Below are 21,799 nucleotides of genomic sequence, written 5' to 3'. Positions count from 1 at the left end.
ACCATGTTCCCTGTGTATTTCAAATGGACTTAAAAGGATACTCAGGAAGCACAGTTAGCACAACAACACAATATTCAGTCCCAATTGAATTGGGTAAGACAACTCAACTCCCCACTGAATGTAAATGTTTTTTCATGAATTTTAAAGAAAATAGGCTACTTGATAAGCAGATTAGTCATTTATAAGAAATTAAAAATGCAGCATTCAATGACATTAAGGTCAAACTTCATCTGCTGATGAACATCATGTCATATATTGGAATCTCTACAGAAAATTGATCTTGCTCCAAATTGGATTCCAAGGGGAAGAGTCAATGTTGAACCTCTTTTTGAACCCATGTGGTCAAAAGTATTTGCCAGAAACAATAGATTTACGAAGCTCAGGTCCAGAACAGTTAATAAATTGACTTTGTGGTGAGACTTCTTTGATTCATAATAATACCCTATTCTGGTGAATGTGTCTTTCATTTTTATTAGCTAAATTCCCAAACTGTAGAATATCCTATTGTCCATCTGCTTACATTTGTATGTATTTTATTATTTCTTCTTAATAACAGATTTCACAAACATCAATTTTGCTCAATAATAGCTGAAGGACAATGTGTTGACGGTGATAGGCACTAAACCTGAGATGGGACTTTTAAACCTTGCTTCAAATAGCCCTGCAGGCTGTACCGCACAACAGGGGCGCTGTTACAGGCATTCAATGACACGGCAACCTGCATTACCAGCCTCTATTGCTATGCGGCGGCGCTCCACAGATCTCTCCCCCGCTCTAGTGTTGGCTGTTCGGGGATAAAGCTGAGTGCTAGTCGGTCATGTGATTCCTTTTTTTCCTCCTTCGAAGTTGAAAGGCAGGAGCAGAGCGGTGGAGGGGGCCCAGCTTGCCTTCCTACTTAACGTGTTCGTCCCTTTTTCCGCCACATTTTTGTTAGTTTCTCGTTCGGAGTGATATTTGTATCCAAACCTTTCCTTCACAATGGCGGGGGCTATTATTGAGAATATGAGCACCAAAAAGTTGGTGATAATGGGAGTAACTCTGCTTTTGTTCCAGGCGTTTGCTTTCATGGTCGGCGGTTTAATTGGTAAGTTTTACCCCTTTTTATACCTTCACTTTGATAATGTTTAGCTACCGAGTGTCTTTGTGCGCGCGTGCATGAATGTAAACGCTAACATTTGTCTTTGTGAGCGCGTGCACTAATGTGTTAAATGTAAACGCCAACGTCTCTACACGGTAAAAGCACAAAGTGTGCCTCAACAACAGCTTAAAACAAGGTTTTAATACAAAAGAAAAGACGTTAGGATCTAACTTTTAGCTTTTTTTAAGGAGTTGTGCTTAACAATGCGGTACTTTGACACCTTAGCTGCCGAAATGCACCTCAGTTAAATCACTGCTTTGTATCAAGGTGTTTGCTTCTGCATGCCACAACCGCTGGATTCATGTTTTGGCTAAAAATAACGTAGGATAACATATTGATGGCAAAAGTACATTTTCTTAAGTAGGCTACTCTACCTAAGTATAATTTTGAGGTACTTGTACTTCACTTGAGTATTTGAATGTTTTGCTTCTTTGTAGGCTACTTCTACTTCACTACAATTCAGAGTACTTTTACTCCACTACATATATTTTGTACATTTCGTTACTTTACAGATCTGGATGAATTATGTGAAATATAATTAACTCTTAAATCAGACTTTAGTTCCACCTGGAGTAAATTCACAAGCTACCCTGCAGTATACAAAGTCATTCAAACTAGCTGCACCTTCACCAGCTTTGAGAACACTTTCATGATCAATAATTATAAAACACATCATATATATTATTCTGAAATGGACCAATCTGCACAATGACTAATTTATATTTCGATGCCTCTGCTTTACCTTGAATACAATTTTGATTGCAGGACTTTGACCTGTAACAGAGTATTCCTACACTCTGGTACTTTTACTTAAGTACAAGATTTGAGTACTTTTCCCACCTCTGCTTTTTCATTTTCAGCACTGTAATCTTTTGTGTTTTTTACTGATTTGATCCAAACTCGACAGCTCCCCACCCTTTTTTCCCCCTTCACATACCTCCTGCTCTTCCTCCTTTACCCCCACCTCTCATATATAATGTCTGTCTGCTGTTTGGGGCCCCAGGCAGCATCTCTACCTTCCTTTCACTCCGTCCTCTCCCCCCCCCCTTTGTAAAGTCTCTCTTTTCCCCCAAATCCCTATCCCCCGCAGGCGGAACATTCATGTTTCCTCCTCTTCCCCCTAGTTTAATTTGCATTCAGACAGACAGCGGTGCACCAATATAAAACACAAGAGCACCCAGCTGTCAAAGTTGCATTTTGCCTTGAGGACCCCGTTGGAGTTGCTGTCAAGTTTCTTCAAATCCACCCACTCACACATGCAGCTACACACAAACACATTTGATAGAAATGGTGCATCTTTCTTATGGGCTAAATCTGGAAAAGCAGCCCGAACACCAGTCAGCCTGTCTCCGTGTCCCTGCTCTCGCTCACTACATAGCTGGTGATAAATTAGCTTGTTCGGTTCGTTCCTGGCTGAGATGGTTTTAATGAAGCCAGATTCCTTTGTGTTTGCTCGGTGGCCAGGGGCGGCAGGGGTAATTGAGTAAAAAGGGTGTTTTCTCCCCTTGTTTCCCCACAATCCCGGGGACACGGCATGGGGTCAGCAGGCTGAGGGGAAGGTCATTATCCTGGACACACTGTGAGAGACAGGAGGAGCCGGTGGGCTGCCGGACTCACAGGTCACTGTATTCAAACTGCAAGGGGGGGCCGGACAGATAACTGGGTTTAATTCCGTCCGGTGTGTCATCTTTGTTGCTACATTTGCTTTTTTATGTTATTTTAAAACAGCTGTTAACCCACTTACACAGTTGAAGGTTCCTTGAATATGGCCTTGGTTGAGTTTTATGAGTGTGGGGACTGGCTGTTAGCCAAAGGGTATGCAAACTGTTAGTGTAGTCCACCCCTCTTTTATGAGTCAGATTTGATTGGATTTTCAGGAACAAGCTATTCAGATTCTTTCTTCTTTGCTTACTTTTATAATTTTCTTGCAGATATGGAAACCAGGAAGTAAGGAAGAATCCAATCTCAAAGCATTTACTCCTCACAAGTTGCTGCGTGCTAGGTTCCCAGTTGACAGTGATTACAGCTTTGAGTCCTCTTAGATATGTCCTTAATCCTTTTTGTAAGGTAAATCTGAATATTCTAGGCTTTCATGTTCCCCACCTTGAGTCGGTATACATTCCACAAGCATTGTAATTAAAGCTTCTGAAGTCTTCTTAGATAGATCCTAAAAACGGATGATCACATTTAGGAATGTAACTGGGAAACTGATAGAATTGGATCATAAGATCGTGGTGTTTTTGCAACTTCAGCATAGGGGATTGGGATGTTTATTGAACTTCGGCTTTCAACTGATTTACCTTCGAAACACCGCTCACTGCTGCTGCTTGCCTCTGTCTGTGTCTGCGTTCTTCACACCTGCCTGTAATCTGAGAAGGTCCCGCCTCTCTGGCTGGCTGCAGCCCGGAAAATCTTCAGTGTTGATTGACACTTCAGTAATAGCCTATCAGATAGTGCTGTGGGCGGGACATTGCTCGTGAACAGTCGTGACTGCAGCCAGAGAAGCGGCCGCATCAGAGACAATGTCGTATCGGCAATTTGATTTAAAGTGGACCTATCATGCTATATTTGAATAATATATTTTAGGGCCATACCTATCTATATCAGGTATATTTATACGTTTTATTTTTTCAAAATACCAAACAGATCATACATTTTAGCCATGCCTCATTTTGCTCTAATTGCACTGTTTTAGCCCTGTTTTTGCAAGGGGCTGATTCTGTGAGAACAGCACCACCTACAGGCCTGGCATATGTACTACAGCGTCTCCAGCGCTTTCCAACGGCAATGGCCGTGGCTGTCTCCTCCTGATAGGTGGAGAGTTGCCCATATAGGCGGAGCTCCTCGTTCCTGACGTCAGAGATATTTCAAATCTAGATCAGTCTGTATCAGATCCGTTGCAGCCCCGAGATTTGGGTATGGAGGAAAAGAGAGAGGGTTGTGTTTTCTGACACTTGGTGAGTTCCCTGACACACCGGGGGACACGTATTCATGTATAAAAGACGTGCATTTTGCATGATAGGTCCCCTTTTAAAAAAAAAAGCCGATACCGATAATCAATAAAATGCGGAATATCGGCCTCGATAATCGGCCAGGCCGATAATAAGTCAACCCCTAGCCAGGGCTCGAGCTTAAGGACGTCCCGTCGTTCCGGGGCCAAACAAAATAGTGTCGGGGAGGATAAAAAATAATTTTGGGATGAATTTGGGACGAGACTTAAAATAAAAATACCCTGCTAACTCTACTACAAACGGCGATGAAAATGAAACCGACTGCACGTTTTGTGTAGCACAGTTATTAAACCTCCTTGTCAACATAAACACACATGCACAAAACATTTAGCAACCCGCGAAATACACACACATGTAGCTCCAGCTGGGCCGCTGGCTGTGAGCCAGCCGCCCAGCTGGCTGTGCCCGCGAATTCCTGGTCCGCAAATTCGCGGGTCTAGCTATGTACTGAGTGTGTGTATTTCGCGGGTTGAGTGATGTACAATGGCATCTCGTGGAGGAATTCTGAAATGTTTTACCGTTACATCACAAAAATGCACAGCAGAACCAGACCCTGGAGCGCCGGCCTCTTTATTTACTTCTTCATCCCCTATGAGTAATAAGGCTGAGATGAGAACCCTCCATCGTATTTAGTCCTTAGCAATATGCTGCGCCTCTCCCCATGTAGGGATGGGTACCGAGCCCCGGTATTAAACGGGCCCCGGGCCGGAATTATTAAAGACAGTGGTAACGTTAAGCTCCGACGTTATCAGACTTTTTATCGGTACAGGAGACATTTAAAAAATATATGTCACATGTATTATTGCTACATACACATTATATCGCAGTTTTAGTTTCACCAACTCCGTTTCTAATATGCAATAAGACTACAACATGCGTCTATGATGTATTTTCGAGCTTTCCAATCCAGACGAGATCTCTCTCTCCCGTCTGTGTGCGAGGGGGCGGGGCCGTCTGTAAAGGTCTCCTGACTGTGTGGTTACTCTGGGTTCTGTCTTCAGGACACAGTGTTGGATTGTTTTGATAATTGGATGGGACTTGATTGGATTCAATATTAGAGTAATTTTCTCATTTGTGTGTTTGTTTAAATATATGTGGCCTTTGTTTATGTGATTGAATGATTTACTTAAATAAAAAGGTTGATGAATTATCATCTAATGATTTGTATGATGTTTTATTTATGTTAAAGGTCACTTTGAATGATTTTAACTAATGATAATGTAGAAAAACTAAACATTTTGAATTCGGGACGGTCCACATTAATTTCGGGACGGCTTGGATTGTATTTCGGGACGGTTCCGGGAGGATGGGGAAAAAAGTTAGTCGAGAGCCCTGCCCCGAGCAAAGAGTCTCCGTCAGCGTCGACTCCTAGCATAACTCCAGCGTCGACTCCTAGCATAACTCCAGCGTCGACTCCTAGCATAACTCCAGCGTCGACTCCTAGCATAACTCCAGCGTCGACTCCTAGCATAACTCCAGCGTCGACTCCTAGCATAACTCCAGCGTCGACTCCTAGCATAACTCCAGCGTCGACTCCTAGCATAACTCCAGCGTCGACTCCTAGCATAACTCCAGCGTCGACTCCTAGCATAACTCCAGCGTCGACTCCTAGCATAACTCCAGCGTCGACTCCTAGCATAACTCCAGCGTCGACTCCTAGCATAACTCCAGCGTCGACTCCTAGCATAACTTTGGCTGACATTAGCTTGCTGCTGGATGAAAATAGAGCAGCTCTCACAGCTGATTTCAAATCCACATTCGAGTCTCTGACGTCTACCCTGGACAGCATACACTCCACTATCACAGACCCACGGGCAGTGTAGACATTCTCTGGAAGCTAATGCTACTGAAGTCGGCCAACGTCTCCAGCAACTTGAGGATGCATGCTCCGCTCTGAAGGGGGACAACTCAAAACTAATGTAGCGGACTTGGAGGGACGCAGCAGACGTCAACATCTTCGGATTATCAGCGATCACGTCTGTTGCCATCCATCCCTCACCCTTAATTGGCCCGTTTGGTGTCTTGCCCGTTGATCATTTACTGCCATCCTATTTCGCTGAACTTGTAGCTTTCCTCACATTGCTGGCTAGGCGCGTTATTTTGATGCATTGGAAGGGTCCTCGTCCCCCCTCTCATACACATTGGATAAAGGATGCCCTATACTTTGTGAAATTGTAAAAAATGTAACACTGTATTAGGGGCTCAGACTTAAAGTTCACAAACATTTGGCTACCCTTCTTAGAACATGTTAAGTCTCTCCAGTTGGAGTCTGTCCCCATTGGCCTGTACCGCAACAGCTCACAGAAATGCTCACAAAATGTCTGGCAGGTTTTTATTTTTTATATATATATTTCTTTTTTTCTCTTAATTATTGTCTAATTGTAACTGATGTATTGTTTCTTGGGGTTATTTTGTTAGTTATCGCAGGGTTAATGTATTGTATTGCTGCTGTCTCTGTGTATTGAACATTTCAAAAATAGATCATATATAAAAAAAACGCAGTGGAAGCTTCTCCACATTTATCTTGAAGTCATTCCACTGATATTTAGTCAGACGAGGACTTTCATATTTTCATACATCAGTTGTTTTAGTTGTTTTCCTTCCTGGTTCTGTTGTGTCTTAACGTTACTCCCAGGTACTTGGGTACTACAAATGATGTCCCCATTTTCTTTTACATCTGTAAAAAGCATCATGATCTCAAGGGAATATATAAAGCTGAATTGATATGGATTTAAGAAAGGACAACCAATCCGAGAATCAAACTGCACTTTTGGTGGATGATTTATGTAACTGTTTAGATTAGTTTAAATTGAAAGGTAACTGTATAACGAATATTAAATACAATGACGAATGCAATGTTTTACATTTTAATGAAGGGTTCCTGTGATAAATATGCATCCTAAGAAAGAATGTTTTTAATATATCAATAGAATACAATTAAACAGCCACAGCAGAGGTAATTTAATGCTTCATTTACATGTTTCCTTCAGCAACATTTGTGATGGCATTATTTCCTTTTGGTAAAGTATAGTCCAGTGAACTCTGCGCTAAAGGACATGAGAAAGAAAGGTGTGTCAATAGCATTGAGAGAATTTCTAATTCTTGAATTAGTGTTGCACTAAATTATTTTGCCGCAATCCCAGCCCATAGTCAATCTTACAAGCTGGTTGAACATGCGGATCATCTGACATCCTTCTCCACTACATGATAGTTAAGCTTTGAACTCGCTGACACCTCCACTCTCAAAGCACTCGGATGTCGTTCACATGGACCTTCCAGTTTTAACAACAGGACACTAAAGTTGTTGTCTTCGCATGTTAATGATGGATCTTTTCCCAAGCACTTCTAAAAACCTGTGAGGAGAGACCACACACAGTCTTGTCAAACTCATGAATCTCAATGCATAAACATTGTAATCGTTGCCTGAGAGCTTTGGGGACTTCTCCCTTCCCGTCACCTCGGAGAGGGAGAGCTTTGGAACCAGGCAGCTCCTAAACACGGTTCAAAGTCATTTAGTAAAGTGTTTGGATTGGATTTGGCCTAAACCCAAGCTGTTGGCTGTTCCTAATGGTTGCTAAGATATTAATATTGTCCTTGCACAGTTCAAACCCTAGTGCTCAAGTTTTATTTATTGATTTCTACTCAAACTTTTCTGAATGTATTGGTTTGAGGAGACATGTGGCTTGGCAGGAACTTGAAACACTTTGCTGCCGTATTTCAACATGACACCTCGTCTAACATTACTTTGTTTTTGTCTCTCCAGCTCCCAGCCCGACCACAGCGGTCCACTACTTGGCCATGAAGTGTGTGGACACGACTAAGCACCGAGAGGAAACCAAATGGTTCATGCCCTGGGGTCCTAACCAATGCGACAAGATCCAGAACTTCGAAGAGGCCATGGCCAAGAAGATTGAGGCCAACAACATTGTGTTTGCTGTTCACATTCCTCTGCCTAACAAAGAGATGAGCCCCTGGTTCCAGTTCATGCTGGTCATCCTGCAGTTTGACATCGCATTCAAGATGTACAACCAGATAGGTGAGAACCAAGGCTTTCTTATGGGTTTCAAGCACAACTTTTAAGTTCTACGAGAGGGTAGAAAGTCTAACTAAGAGGTAGCTAACTTGTATTGGATTGGTGGTAAGTAAGGCTGCCCCTATCTGTCGACCACACGTTAGTCGGCTCAAAAAGTCTTAGTCGAGCAATTGTTGTATTTTTTTTTTGCATGGACATTTAAAAAACAAAACTCCATATGGGCGCTGTCCATTGTCGCTTTGGCCAGAAAACCCCTCACACTTCTTTTTGGGAGCCGCGCCGAGTTGTGAAGTACATTTTGTCGGGCAGGAAATCCAAAGTTTGGGATCATTTTGAGCGTATAAAGCATGACATGCAAACCCAGCCGAAAAACATTTGCCATCGACATCCACGTATCCTCGGAAGTGCATACTATCAAAAGCTGGCTTCACTGGGAGCGAAACCAGAGGTCCCCTGACGACAGCAGCAGTAACTGGCCGCAAGTCAGTCGGTAGCCTGGCCTAAGATTATAATATATAGACCGATAATATACAATAATGCTGACCTTGGAAAGAAAGACATTACAATTGTATTCCACGAGGACTTAATGAGCCAATGTGCATATTTCCATTTCCCAAGCGTTCCGTTTGCTTTGGTTTATTTATTTAACTGTATCCATCATTCAGGCCTACGACTGTTTGCATAGTCACACACTACCGCTTATCACGTGTCAAATTGTAGCCCTGGAAATTAAACCATTTTGTAATGCCAATATACAAATAAATAAATAATCATATCAGTGCGACGACTAGTCCACTAATCACTTAAACTGACGACGACTGGTTAACTAAGCAATTAGTGGGAAGGGATTCTAACATAAAGCCGTCTAGATGGTAATGAAAAAATAATGAATAACTTGGTTAATTGTCTTGAATACGCCTTCCATTTTTCAGTGTTTTCAACTCATTTCCCTACTTTTGTCAATATTTTATTGCTGCTATTTCTTAGTTTCACAATCTGATGGCAAATGTTTGAGGCCTAATGAGACCAAGCTAGCGTCTCAAATATTCACATCTATTGTCACGTCTCATCACACGCATCATAAAGTCATTCATTCCAATTGTACCAGGAGTACTTGTTACATATTACCTGCCGGCAAGACGTCCTGGTTGGATGTTGTCTCGTGGTCTCATTCCAGTTCATCAGGGGAACGCTTGAGGGACCAACAGAAAAGTGTCTTATTCAGTAGATTGGATTTCTGTTCCGCTGAAAGGTGGCAAACAATGATGGATGCCCTGCTGGGTGTTCTCTAAAGACCCTTCGGGGGTTTAGGCGGATTTAGAGGACACTCTTGAGACGAAATGAAGATAGATGACGGATTCAAACCAGAGCTGTTTCTAGTTGCCTCTGAGCAATGATCTCTTATTATAACCACAGCTAAATGATGTATATACTTGGTATATAAGATCATCACAGTTATGGAAATTCACAGCTGACATTTGTCTTTTCAACGCTTTAAAATATGTCATTAATTGTTTTAACCATTTCTGAAATGATTTGAAACCGTCTAATTGAAGTATTATTTCATTCTTTTCTTACACAACATTGTTTGAATTGGGGAGATCCCCTTCAGAGTGGGGTCCATTTGTTGCCGTCTATTCTCCCCATTGTGTTCAGGGGACAGATGCAACAGTCCCATCGTCCTGCCATTTGAAGTTGAGTGCTTTCACACTTTGCCTGTTTGGTTCAGTTCAAACTAACTTAACCCGCTTGCCTTAGTACAGTCATTGGGGCCGTCTATTGAAGCCCTTGTGCTGATCACACAACCAAAGACTGTTGTGAAAGATTTAAATCGTGAAAGTAAACAAACTAAACACAGGATTTATTAAAACATTTATGTGATTTACGCATACTTTCAAAGCTTAACTACTAAGACATCAGCTGATTTTGAATATGTTTAGAAAATATCTTATGTGTATCTGTATAAGGCCATGTGTATACAGTATATACCTCTTTAGGTAAACCATTTAGTAACCATAGTAACACGTATGCATGTCAGCGTTGGTGTTCCCTGATGAATGGCTCAGATACTGCAGAGCTTGCATAATTTGTCACTTAAGTCCCTTAAGTGTGTGACATGGATTCCACCGTAATGAGCCCACAATCAACCTGTTATTTTTTATTTATTACATGTGGGCGATTTCGTGAAAAGTATTTAGTGTGTAGAACTTCATGTTTGTGTACTCCTCTTGGTTGGGTTTTATAAAAGTCTGAGTGTACACAAATCAGAGAAGAACTAAATGCACAAGTTTATCTTTTTTTTTACCTCATGGTCCTGACAATCTATGGGCGTTGAAGTATTTTAAAGCTCTGACGGTTGACAGAAGATTTTCTTTAATCCAGACGGATTTAATTGTTTGCCCTGGGCCGTTTCAAATATCTTGTGTCTATTGTAATGACACCCACCAAGGAGTGTCAGGGGTTAGAGACAGACCCTAGCATCAGCTCAGTGATTGCATGAGGGGAAATGGGGGAGGAAAGGGGAGATAGCTAATGTCTGGAGAAAGGCAGGGGTTGGTATCCTGCTAGGGATCCTGGGAAGAGGGATTAGAGGATGGAGCCTGGGAAGAGGTTTTGACTCCTAATCACATCTTCCGCTTCAAGGCTTAGAGTGCATGCACATTCTTGCTTCATAACAACCTCTGACACACAGCCCACACTGACGAGTACCCATGATCCTTGATTCATCCAACTTAGGCTCGTTTGTGATGAAGAGGAAGGTCATTGTAAACATAGAGATCAAATGTTTGTGTTGTCACTTGATCTGACCCGGCCTTTCTGGTGCGGCCTGTCTAAACAGTCATGCTCCGATGGCGGCCTACTCATCGGCATCATTTGCTTGCTCACATTCTCAGCCTCAGTGGAGCTGTGCTGCGGCCTGTTTACTGCCTGGCTGCCACACAGAGAAGTGGTGAGTCAGGCCGTCCCCGCCCGCTCCGTCTCACACCGACGGTCTGATCTACACGAGGTGCTGCGAGAACAAGAGTGTTGTACATGCTGATGTCGTAGAAACCTTCTGCAGTGCGTCTCGACTGCTTTGTTTCTCCTGAGGGGAGTTGTGCTTGAAAGTATAACTAACTTCCTTGTGTATAGCACTCAAGCCTTTGGCCTGTTGTGTAATTATAATAAAGTAATATCTGCTGGCTGCATGGTAGGTGTAACAACACTTGATGCCTCGGCACATCGATGGAGCTTTCATAGATATGACTCATCTTGGTTTCATGGAAAGTCAAATCAAGCGGTACATTGAAGGAACTTAAACTACCATTTACAACATCCATAGCACGAGTCTTATAACATAACTGCAGTAATTGTTGGTTTCTGGTGGGTGCTTTTATTTTGATAAAGGCAAACATTTCATTTAATTTCAAACCTTTATTTATCCAGATTGTCCCTTGAGATCATAGAGGGCGACCTGCAGCAATTAGGTTCCACTAATCCACATGTAGTATTCTCTCCTTTAGGGAATAGCATATTCAGATAGTCATTTTGCACAATACCAAAAACAAATGATCTTAGGTAAAACTTTTCTTAGTGTTTCAGTTGAAGCAAGTTACCATCTGAAAAAAAGATGGAGTAAGGTTGTCATTGAATCTTTGCCAAATTACAGAAAAAGTAAAGGGCTTTCAATCATTAAAATATGTGTTACTTTGACTGCTTAAACATGTTGATATGAAACCTAAACTGAGTTGATACGATACAGATTCCTTGCACGAGTTACATCCTGGAATCAGATTGAATAACATGCTAATAATCCCAATGTCTGCGTACCCAGGTCCTCCTTAACTACCCCATGGCCTCAGCCCGTCTGAACCACGACTCTCTGTATGATGAGTAAACACAAGTCTGTCTCTTCCCAGTCTACCTTATCTGTGGAACAATGTGTGAGGCTCGCCCTTATGAACCCCTCCACCCACCTGCCCCACTCCACCCGGCTGAGAGCAGCCCCTTGGCCAGAGTCCAGCAATAACACAGCTGTTGAGGAGGCTTAGTCTTTGTGGCAATGGCCGCTGGACTGGAGTGGAATGTTGGCATGAAGCGGGCTCACGTTGGAGGACCTCTGTCTCCACCAATGGCAGAGCGGAGGGCATTACACAGACAGTCTCAGCTGGTCCCTCCTCCCGCTACTCTTTTTTCTTAACAGCACAGGCCACCGAGTTTCTTTCTCTTCACTCCAGCTTGTTTCATAATGGCCAAGAGGCACTCTGGAGGAGAGAACACTTGCCTTTGTAATGTGATCTAAAGATGCAGTTCTAATAGCTTGGCGCTGGATGTTTTTGTTGGATTCTCCGGGATGGGATATTGGAGGCCACCTCAAGCTCTTGTTGAAATGAATGTCAAGTAGGAAGTCATCTGGATGTGGGCCACCATGGAGCGCACACTGAATATGTTCACATGCTGAGAAATAATCCTGGTAATCTATACAATGCCTCCCAGGTGACAGGATTAACACTGACATATTTGACCTGGATTGTTTTACAATAAACCAACTATGAACAGCTTAGTTGAAAATCTAGCCTTCATATATTAACATTGGTTAGAACTGCAGCAATGGAGCACTTTGATGATGGGTTTAAAATGTCCCTCCTAATCCCTTTCACACTGTACCAAACTGGAGTGGCATCAGTTTCTAGAAACGCTTGTGTGGTACCTGGATATGAGCAGCAATGATATATATTTGGGACTGTCTCCATGTCAGTGCCAGCAGTGATGTCTCTGCTCGTTTCATAATTAAAAGGCAGTGGCTGTCTGTCATCAGGACTTCATTTTGTCCTATCACTAGAATAATAACAGCCTCTTCTTTGAGCGAAGGAGGTATAATAAGCAACGGATTACAACAACAAGAATGTCTTGTGCCCCTTTTCCAGTGCATGATACTTTTCATGGTTCCACTCAACTGAACTGTCCTTTTTTGGTTTTCTACTGGCAAAAGTTGTGGGTAGTATCGGGTAACTGGTAGATTTTTTTTTTTGTGTGTGTGGTATTTCCGATGTCAAAGATCTATCAGAGCTAATTGAATAACAATTGAACTTGCTGAAAATTGCTTTGTTTTATATTCAATTTTTAGGCTACTGGGAACAATACACTCGACCAAGATTTTTGGTTGACCAACACCCTTGCAATTTTTTTTTTCTATTGGTCTTTATTATGGGCATCTGTGAGTCAGGGTCTAAATGTGTCTTCCAATCAGAGGGTTAGTGGTTCAATCCACAGCCCCTGCACTTTGTGTCAAAGTGACCTCGGGCAGCTGAACCCAAACATGGCTCCCTTAGGCTTGTCCATGGAATTCAAGTATATGTACATTCCTTTGGATAAAAACTAGGGCCGTCAGTCGATTAAAATATTTAATTGCATGATGTCCATAGTTAATCTCAAATTAATCGCACATTTTGTATCTGTTCTAAATGTACCTTAGAGGAATATTTTTCAAGTTTGTAATACTCTCAACATATGAGTGGACAAATATGCTTTATGCAAATGTTTGTTTAGTATCATTGGAACAATGACGAATATTCTCCTGAATATTCTCAACACAACAACCTGGAACCTCTCTCTCTTCACTCTCTCCCAACCCTGTCTACTTCTCTGCACTGAGCCAGTTGCTCAAACAGACAAGCCTGTTTACAGTTGTCGGCGAAATGCCGCTCCTCTGTCTTCATAACAGTCAAAGCATGAGACTGAAGTTCCCTTTGTGGGTCAAAATAATGTGCTGTGATGTGCAGTCCACACGTTGGATGCGATCCGAATGATCTAACGCAGCCCCTCGTCCTCCACAATGTTAAGCTGTAGCCCCCCATTTAGCTATCGCTGTTGTCCAGGCGTCTCCCCGGCAAACTTTCAAGCGTGATCTGCCGCAAGCGAGCGGCAGGAGTGGGGCCGTCAAGCCTTTGGGCTCTGAAACTACGGGGCGGGCCGAGGACAACTACACATGCATTAATCGCACGTTAAAATAATTAGTTTTAACCAGCTGGATGACATTTATGACCCGTCCACACGGAAACAAAAATGAAAAACGAACCGATGTCGATATCAAAAAAGTCTTCCGTCCACACGGAATCGACTCAAGAAACATGTCCGTCCACACGAGACCGCTTGAATTAAGCTACTTTTGCAATTGCAATACCCAAAGCTTATCAAAAATCTTCACTTCACATCAAGGTCCAAGTAAACGACAATTTCTCACATATTATTATGGTCTATCAGCCGGTCACTCATTATTTTCAGGGCGGGGTTTGGAGGAACAGAGAAGACGGTGATCGCAGAAGCTTTTTTCCTCCTGCCTTCACAAACGTTACACAAGTATTTATCAACTGAAAATAGCAAGAGGACATTCAAATCCACCAAAAACCTGACATGGTGCTAACGCGAGTAATTTTTAAAACATAAATCCATGTGTGTCTGAGCCGCAGCGATACGGACTGATTCAGGTGCATTTATTGCCGTCGGATTTTTTCTACACATAACCTCGAGCGGCGAGCTACTGAAAAGCTGCCCGACGTGTTGGGCTATACGATAGAGAACACAACCTGTTTCGTCTCTGTGTGGACGGGGCCTAAGTGTAATGTTTGGATAAGTAGTGAGCACACGCATACAAATTAAGAACCTAAAATCATAAATCTCTATCACAGTAACAATTGACACGGATCAAAACACTTTTTTGAAAGGAACACTCCTCCTCCTCTGCAAGCTCTACGTCATTTTTTTAAACTAATGACATTAATTGACAGACAATATGTTTGTATTGATCTGAAAGTGAATTGCTGCTGTGGTCTTTGTTCCAGAGGATGGATCGCTGGCCACCATCGACGTGGGGCTGGCCTACAGAGACGACACGGTCAGCGAGTGGACGGAGATGGCTCACTCCTTCGAACAGAGGAAGCTCAGCTGCAACTTCACTACAGCCAAGGTGATCATGACACTCTGAGCCTCCCCATGATGCATCTTTAGAGCAGTGGGGTGCAGGGATGATGTACTTTTCTAGGCCGACCCGAAAGTTAGCGTCATAAGGGCTCCCTCCACTGAGAGCAATTTAATTTTTCTATTAGGTATTGGAATATTGCAATAATGACATGTGGCAAACAGTTGTTCAGCATGAAAATGTCCACATATAAACACCACATTTTATTTTTGAAGCATAAATGCAATTGCCAGGAGTAAAAGCTGACTCTATAAACAGACTACATAACGCTGCGCATCACCACCTCTAAGCTAAAGACGGACTCATCTTTGGCTTGATGGCATTTAGTCTTATTTTGTCAATTGTTAGCAACTGCTGTTATAAAAACGGGTAAAAGCTGCAGGTGTTTACCAGGTTAAGCCGTTTACTTAAACGGAACAAAACGTGAAAGTATCTTTTGCTTGTGTTAACCACAGACCACGGGAATCTAACCAAAATATAATTAAAAACATATATTGACCTCGTAACGAGCTCACTGGAAATGCTACAATGCCAACTAATTTCTCGGGGTATGACTTCTTGCACAACACAACATATATCCTGCATTAAAATAATGACATGGGGAATTTCAGCTTCCAGAAAATTCTATTGTATACGGTAAAAGTATTTTTTTAATATGGTTTCTAATCGAACCTTACATTACATCGCATTTAGCTGACGCTTTTATCCAAAGCGACTTATAATAAGTACATTCGACCAGGAAGACACAACCTTGAAGAAAACAGAATCATATAAGTACATCAGGTTTCATAGAGCCAAGCATTTCAAGTGCTACTCAACTGGCTTTAGGTAAGCCAGTCCTTTATTAGTATATAAGTGCTCTGTTAGCAGTTCTTTGTTAGTCATTCTATCGCTCGAGGTGGAGTCGAAAGAGATGAGTTTTCAGTCTCCCCCGGAAGGTGTGTAAGCTTTCTGCTGTCCTGATGTCAATGGGGAGCTCATTCCACCATTTTGGAGCCAGGATAGCAAACCCACGTGTTTTTGCTGATGGGAACTTGGGTCCCCCTCGCAGCGAGGGTGCAGCGAGTCGTTTGGCTGATGCAGAGCGTAGAGCACGCGCTGGGGTGTACAGTTTAACCATGTCCTGGATGTAGGAAGGGCCAGATCCATTCGCAGCATGGTATGCAAGTACCAGTGTCTTGAAGTGGATTCTAGCAGTTACCGGAAGCCAGTGAAGGGAGCGGAGGAGTGGTGTGGGAGAATTTAGGAAGGTTGAAGACCAGACGAGCCGCTGCATTCTGGATGAGCTGCAGAGGTCGGATGGCACATGCAGGTAGACCAGCCAGGAGGGAGTTGCAGTAGTCTAGGCGTGAGGTGACGAGAGCCTGGACCAGAAGCTGCGTCGCTTTCTGGGTCAGCTGGGGACGTATCCTCCTGATGTTGTAAAGCGTGTATCTGCAGCAGCGGGTTGTAGCAGCGATGTTTGCAGTGAAGGACAGGTTGTTATCTAGGATCACACCCAGATTCCTTGCAGTCTGAGTCGGGGAAACAACAGAGGTGCCGATGTTGATGGTCAGGTCAAGAGTGGGACAATCTTTTCCCGGAAGGAAAAGCAGTTCAGTTTTGTCAAGGTTGAGCTTGAGGTGATGAGCGGACATCCACTGAGAGATGTCAGCGAAACAAGCAGAGATGCGTGCGACGACCTGGGTCTCTGAGCGGGGAAAGGACAGAATTAATTGGGTGTCGTCAGCGTAGCAGTGGTATGAAAAACCATGTGGGCTAATGACAGATCCGAGCGAGTTTGTGTACAGGGAGAAGAGGAGGGGACCAAGAACAGAGCCCTGAGGGACCCCTGTAGTTAATTGACAAGGGTCGGACTCGGACCCTCTCCAAGTTACCCTGTAGGTACGGTCTTTGAGGTATGAGGTGAGGAGGGAAAGTGCAGAGCCTGAAACTCCAAGTTCTTGGAGAGTGCGAAGGAGGATCTGATGGTTCACCGTGTCGAATGCAGCAGACAGGTCCAAAAGGATGATGACAGAGGAGAGGGATGCTGCTTTGGCAATGTGCAGTTCCTCAGTGACAGCAATGAGAGCAGTTTCTGTGGAGTGACCTGCCTTAAAACCAGACTGGTGCGGATCCAGAAGGTTGTTCTGATGGAGATAACAGGAGAGTTGTTTAAAGACAGCGCGTTCAAGTGTTTTAGACAGGAACGGGAGGAGAGAGACAGGCCTGTAGTTTATAACATCAGATGGGTTGAGAGTGGGTTTCTTTAGGAGAGGGTTTACTCTTGCCTCCTTGAGACTGTTTGGAAAGTGACCAGCAGTTAGAGAAGTGTTGATGAAATGGGTGAGAAACGGTAGAATATCAGGAGCGATAGTCTGAAGGAGGTTTGAAGGGATAGGGTCCGGAGGACAGGTGGTAGGGCGGGCAGAGGTAATGAGGGTAAGAACCTCACTTGGAGAGAGAGGGGACAAGGAGGTCAGTGTGTGGGTGAAAGGAGGGTCTGGTGACCCAGCGGTGAGTAAAGGTGAGTCAGAAAAAGAAGAGCGAATATCAACCTTTTTTTCAAAGTGGTTAACAAAGTCGCTTGACAGGAGGGGGGAGGGGCTTTGGGAGGGCCCTTGGGAGGGCCCAGGAGGGTGGAGAAGATGGAAAATAGTTTTTTAGGATTGGAATAGGAAGATTGGATCTTATCTTGAAAGAAAGTGCTTTTTGCCTGAGAGATCGAAGCAGAGAAAGAGGAGAGGAGAGCCTGATAGGTTAGGAGGTCGTCGCGGTGTTTGGATTTCCACCGTTTCCGCTCTGCTGCCCTAAGGACGGTTCTATTAGCACGCAGTGCGTCATTTAGCCAGGAGCAGGAGGGGACTGACGAGCCTGCCGAGATGTGAGAGGACAGAGAGAGTCCAGAGAGGATGAGAGAGTAGAGAGGAGAGTTTCTGCAGCAGAGTTTGGAGGCAGGAGTTGGAACGAGTCAGAGGAAGGGAGGGCTGAGAGCACCGAGGAGGCAAAGGTAGAGGGGGAGAGGGAACGGAGGTTACGGCGGACAGGTGCAGGATGCGAAGAGATTAGTTTGTTATGTTTGGAAAGGGGTAAAGAGAATGAGATGAAGAAGTGATCGGATGTGTGGAGCTGGTTTACAGAGAGGTTAGAAGTAGTGCAGTTCCTTGAGAATATGAGATCAAGGACATTGCCAGCTTTATGAGTTGGTGGGGACGGAGACAGTGAGAAAGCAAAGGCGGTTAACAGAGATGTTAGTTCGTCTATCTTCCCCGTCTGGAGGTTGAAGTCTCCGAGAAGTACAGCGGGAGGGCCAGTTTCAGGGATGTGTGAGAGGAGATGATCTAATTCCTCCAAGAAGTCCCCCAAGGCGCCTGGTGGACGGAAGAGAACAACAAGGGTTAATTGTATAGGATGGGTTACTGTGACGGCATGGAATTCAAAGGTGGAAGGAGTGAAGTTAGGTAGCTTGAAGAGGGAAAAGCTCCATTTGGGAGAGAGCAGGAGACCAGTGCCACCTCCTCTGCCAGTGGGTCTGGGTGTATGGGAGAAGGAATATGCTGTGGAGAGGGCTGCTGGGGTGGATGTGTTGAATGGAATAATACAGGTCTCAGTGAGAGCAAGGAAATCCAGGGTCTGCAGGGAGGCGTAGCCAGAGATGAAGTCAGCCTTAGGAACAGCTGACTGGCAGTTCCACAGGCCACCTGAAACTAGATGTTGGATCTCAGTGGAGCACGTGGGATAGACGAGAGCAGGAGATACACGGGGCCAGTGATAATTGCGAGAAGACACATGAACAGGAATGGAGAAAATACACATGATTATAGCCTGAGGGGCTAGAAAGCGAAATAAAAGAAAATAAGACACCAGCAATACTTAGCTCAATCAGAGTAGGATTTGCCTCCTCTTTGCCACCCTCGTGACTCCCACAGGACTCCAATGTCTTGGTCAGTCTTACTCCCGCAGGACTCCAATGTCTGACGCTGAAGCTGACGCTCCAGGAAAGAGCTACCTAAAATGGACGCCTGATTGCTGAGTTCTCACAGCTGTGGGGCCACGCCCCTCTAATTAGTTAACTCTCTACTGCTGATGGGCGACAGCTGAGAGGCCCTGCCTATTTTAATGCAGGCTTGAATGGCTACTGAGCCCTGTTTAACAGGTTCATGTGAGCAAATCTGAGATTTAAAATCTCTCAAAAGCGCCGTTTTAGCTACAATAACTACAGAACAATTATTCTGTAGTAATAAGGAAACTCTAACATTTTGAATAATTAACTTTATTACACAGTTTTATATTCTTGTTCTTCTTAAACAAGAATACAACTTACAGTGGTTGCTGCGTCAATAGGTATTGTCGTCACCCGGTCTAGATGCACACTGAGTTCTTCAGTTTTTGAATGCGCTATTTGAATGCTTTGCCTTAGAGCTTGTATTGTTGCAGTTTCATGATATGACAGTCATCACACAAACAATTTTCTGACTTTGGATGCTGCTCATCATAATGAAACTTTGATGTCACCAGTGTTGGCTTATTAACTTGTTTTATTTATTGATGCGATTTAAAAGCTACATTTCTTTTGCAGAGGGTTTTACAGTGCAGTACATCTTTCAGTTTTGAACCAGATGGTGTGTTGCTGTGTGTTTTTCAGACCTTTGAGAACGAGGGCCGTTACTATGAGTGTGAACTGCTGCCTTTCATGGAGGTGGGCAGCGTGGCCCATAAGTACTACCTGCTCAACATCCGCCTGCCTGTCAACGAGCGCAAGAAGGTCAACGTGGGGATCGGAGAGATCAAGGACATTCGTCTCGTGGTGAGTTGGCATTTGATCGGTAAACTTCTTAAAGGTTACACATTAAACTGAGGGCGTTTGCCATCGAGTGAGGTGGTGTTAGCGCCTGCTTGGGAACCAGGAAACATTCAAAAAGCTAATATTTGACTTTGGTTCCTTTTTTCTTCTCCAAGAGCATCCACCAGAACGGAGGCTTCACCAAAGTGTGGTTTGCGATGAAGACCTTCCTCACTCCCAGCATCCTCATCATCATGATCTGGTACTGGAGGAGGATCCTGATGATGAGCAGACCTCCTGTGCTGCTGGAGAAGTAAGGCAGCTCCCTCACTGATATTCCCTCTATACTGTTGTATTCTTAGCACAATCAATTTATTTCAATTTATTTTCAAGATCAATTTATTGCAAAGGTCCTATTTCTTTTTTTTGGTTAGTAATTTAAGACGAGATGTTCAGATTAAATGTTGAAGTTAAAAGCATCAATCTCGTGCACTGAGAGCAACATTAGGGGATATATGGATACATCTCTCAACACCCATATGAAACATAACTGTAAGCAGATTTATTTTTCTTTATGGATATTTTACAAATCACTCCTTTCAAACTGTATTCTTGTTTTATTAATGACAACTTTTTTTTTACACCCGTTTACTTTATTCTCTTGTTTTTTTATAACTATAATGATCATATAAAGATGTGCCTTTTACCTCACTGGTTGTAGAAAAAGCTTCTTATGGCGTGTTTCCACTGCAGCGGGTAGCTCGCTTTAAGCGTGCCGAGCCGTGCGGGGCCCGTTTTTGGTTGCGTTTCCACTTGGCCTAGTACCGGCTAGCGGGTCCTAATTCATAGTTTTTCTGGCCCCATAAAATCGTGGTTCTAGGGCCAGGAACAACCAGGCTGAGTATGCTAAACTAGAGAGAGAATCGCTGGCAAGGGGGCTACAACTACAACAAGATGAACATATTTGACCGTGATTTAATTGTAATACACGTTTCAAAATGATGCCGAAGTAACAACATACTGATACCGGTTAGTAAACACCATGAATTAATGCTTTGACAAGTCTGCAGACAGACGGCAGGCGAAAAACCCTTTTAAAATGCGTGTTTTCTAAATGGAGCTTGGCTAAGCTAACGTTATATATGCTCCGACCGTCCACACTCACAACAACGGCCTACAGACATAAATAAACCAGTGACTGTATTCGCCATGACACAGACAGTCTGTGGTTTGTACTTTAACTTTTGTCTAGTTTCTGAACAGATATGAAGAGCTGTGAGCTCTGAGTGCTAAGAGCTAACGTCCGTGTTGTTTTTCTGGGGCTCTCATTGAAGATGACGTCACGGCTCCGCCTACACTGCGTTACTTTAGTAACTACCCCAGTTCCTAAACTGTAATGGATGCGCAGCATTAAAGTGAGCCGGGCCTAATAAGGCCTAACCAAACCGAGCGAGGCCTGCAGTGGAAACGCGCCATTATATTCGTTAGCATAGCTAGCTAATCAGATGCTAACAACAACAAAGTTATTGACCGTATGATCAGTATGACAGATGAACAGATCGCCAGTGGGCTTTCAACTAAAGACACAGCCACGCAAAAACTGTGGCATTTGTACAGCTCCTTATGGGTACTGCAATTTCTGAAGTGCCGGAGCGATGTTCCGGTGTCAGTACCATATCTGCACGGCCTACCAGATTAGCACGGGGTCCGTTACGCTTACTAATGACGTCACGCATCGGCTGTACGGCAACCCAAGAGGACATTTTACACGGCCAAATTCCGCAAAGAATATTAAAAAATAACAATCAACAGGGGTCTTGTTCTCGAGTGAGGGAACAATGGAGCGTGAGATGGGCCGGAGAATCGGAGCGGTACCGCACCTTTGTCACGAAAAGGG

General features: G+C 43.7%; 1 protein-coding gene across 1 annotated transcript; it reads left to right on the top strand.

The window, feature by feature from the left end:
- The first annotated feature begins 704 nt into the window (after positions 1-704).
- On the top strand, positions 705-20,219 carry LOC117441049 (protein wntless homolog). Its single transcript, XM_034077247.2, has 5 exons — positions 705-1,084; positions 7,913-8,185; positions 15,004-15,128; positions 19,765-19,926; positions 20,079-20,219. Exons 1-5 carry the CDS (start codon positions 979-981, stop codon positions 20,217-20,219), a joined length of 807 nt encoding a protein of 268 aa, XP_033933138.1. The 5' UTR covers positions 705-978.
- The last annotated feature ends 1,580 nt before the right edge of the window (positions 20,220-21,799 follow it).

Source organism: Pseudochaenichthys georgianus, unplaced genomic scaffold, assembly GCF_902827115.2.
Source record: "Pseudochaenichthys georgianus unplaced genomic scaffold, fPseGeo1.2 scaffold_1430_arrow_ctg1, whole genome shotgun sequence".
NCBI classification, from domain to species: Eukaryota; Metazoa; Chordata; class Actinopteri; order Perciformes; family Channichthyidae; genus Pseudochaenichthys; species Pseudochaenichthys georgianus.
Note: the sequence above shows the minus strand (reverse complement) of the source record. Positions and strands in the feature narration are given on the sequence as shown.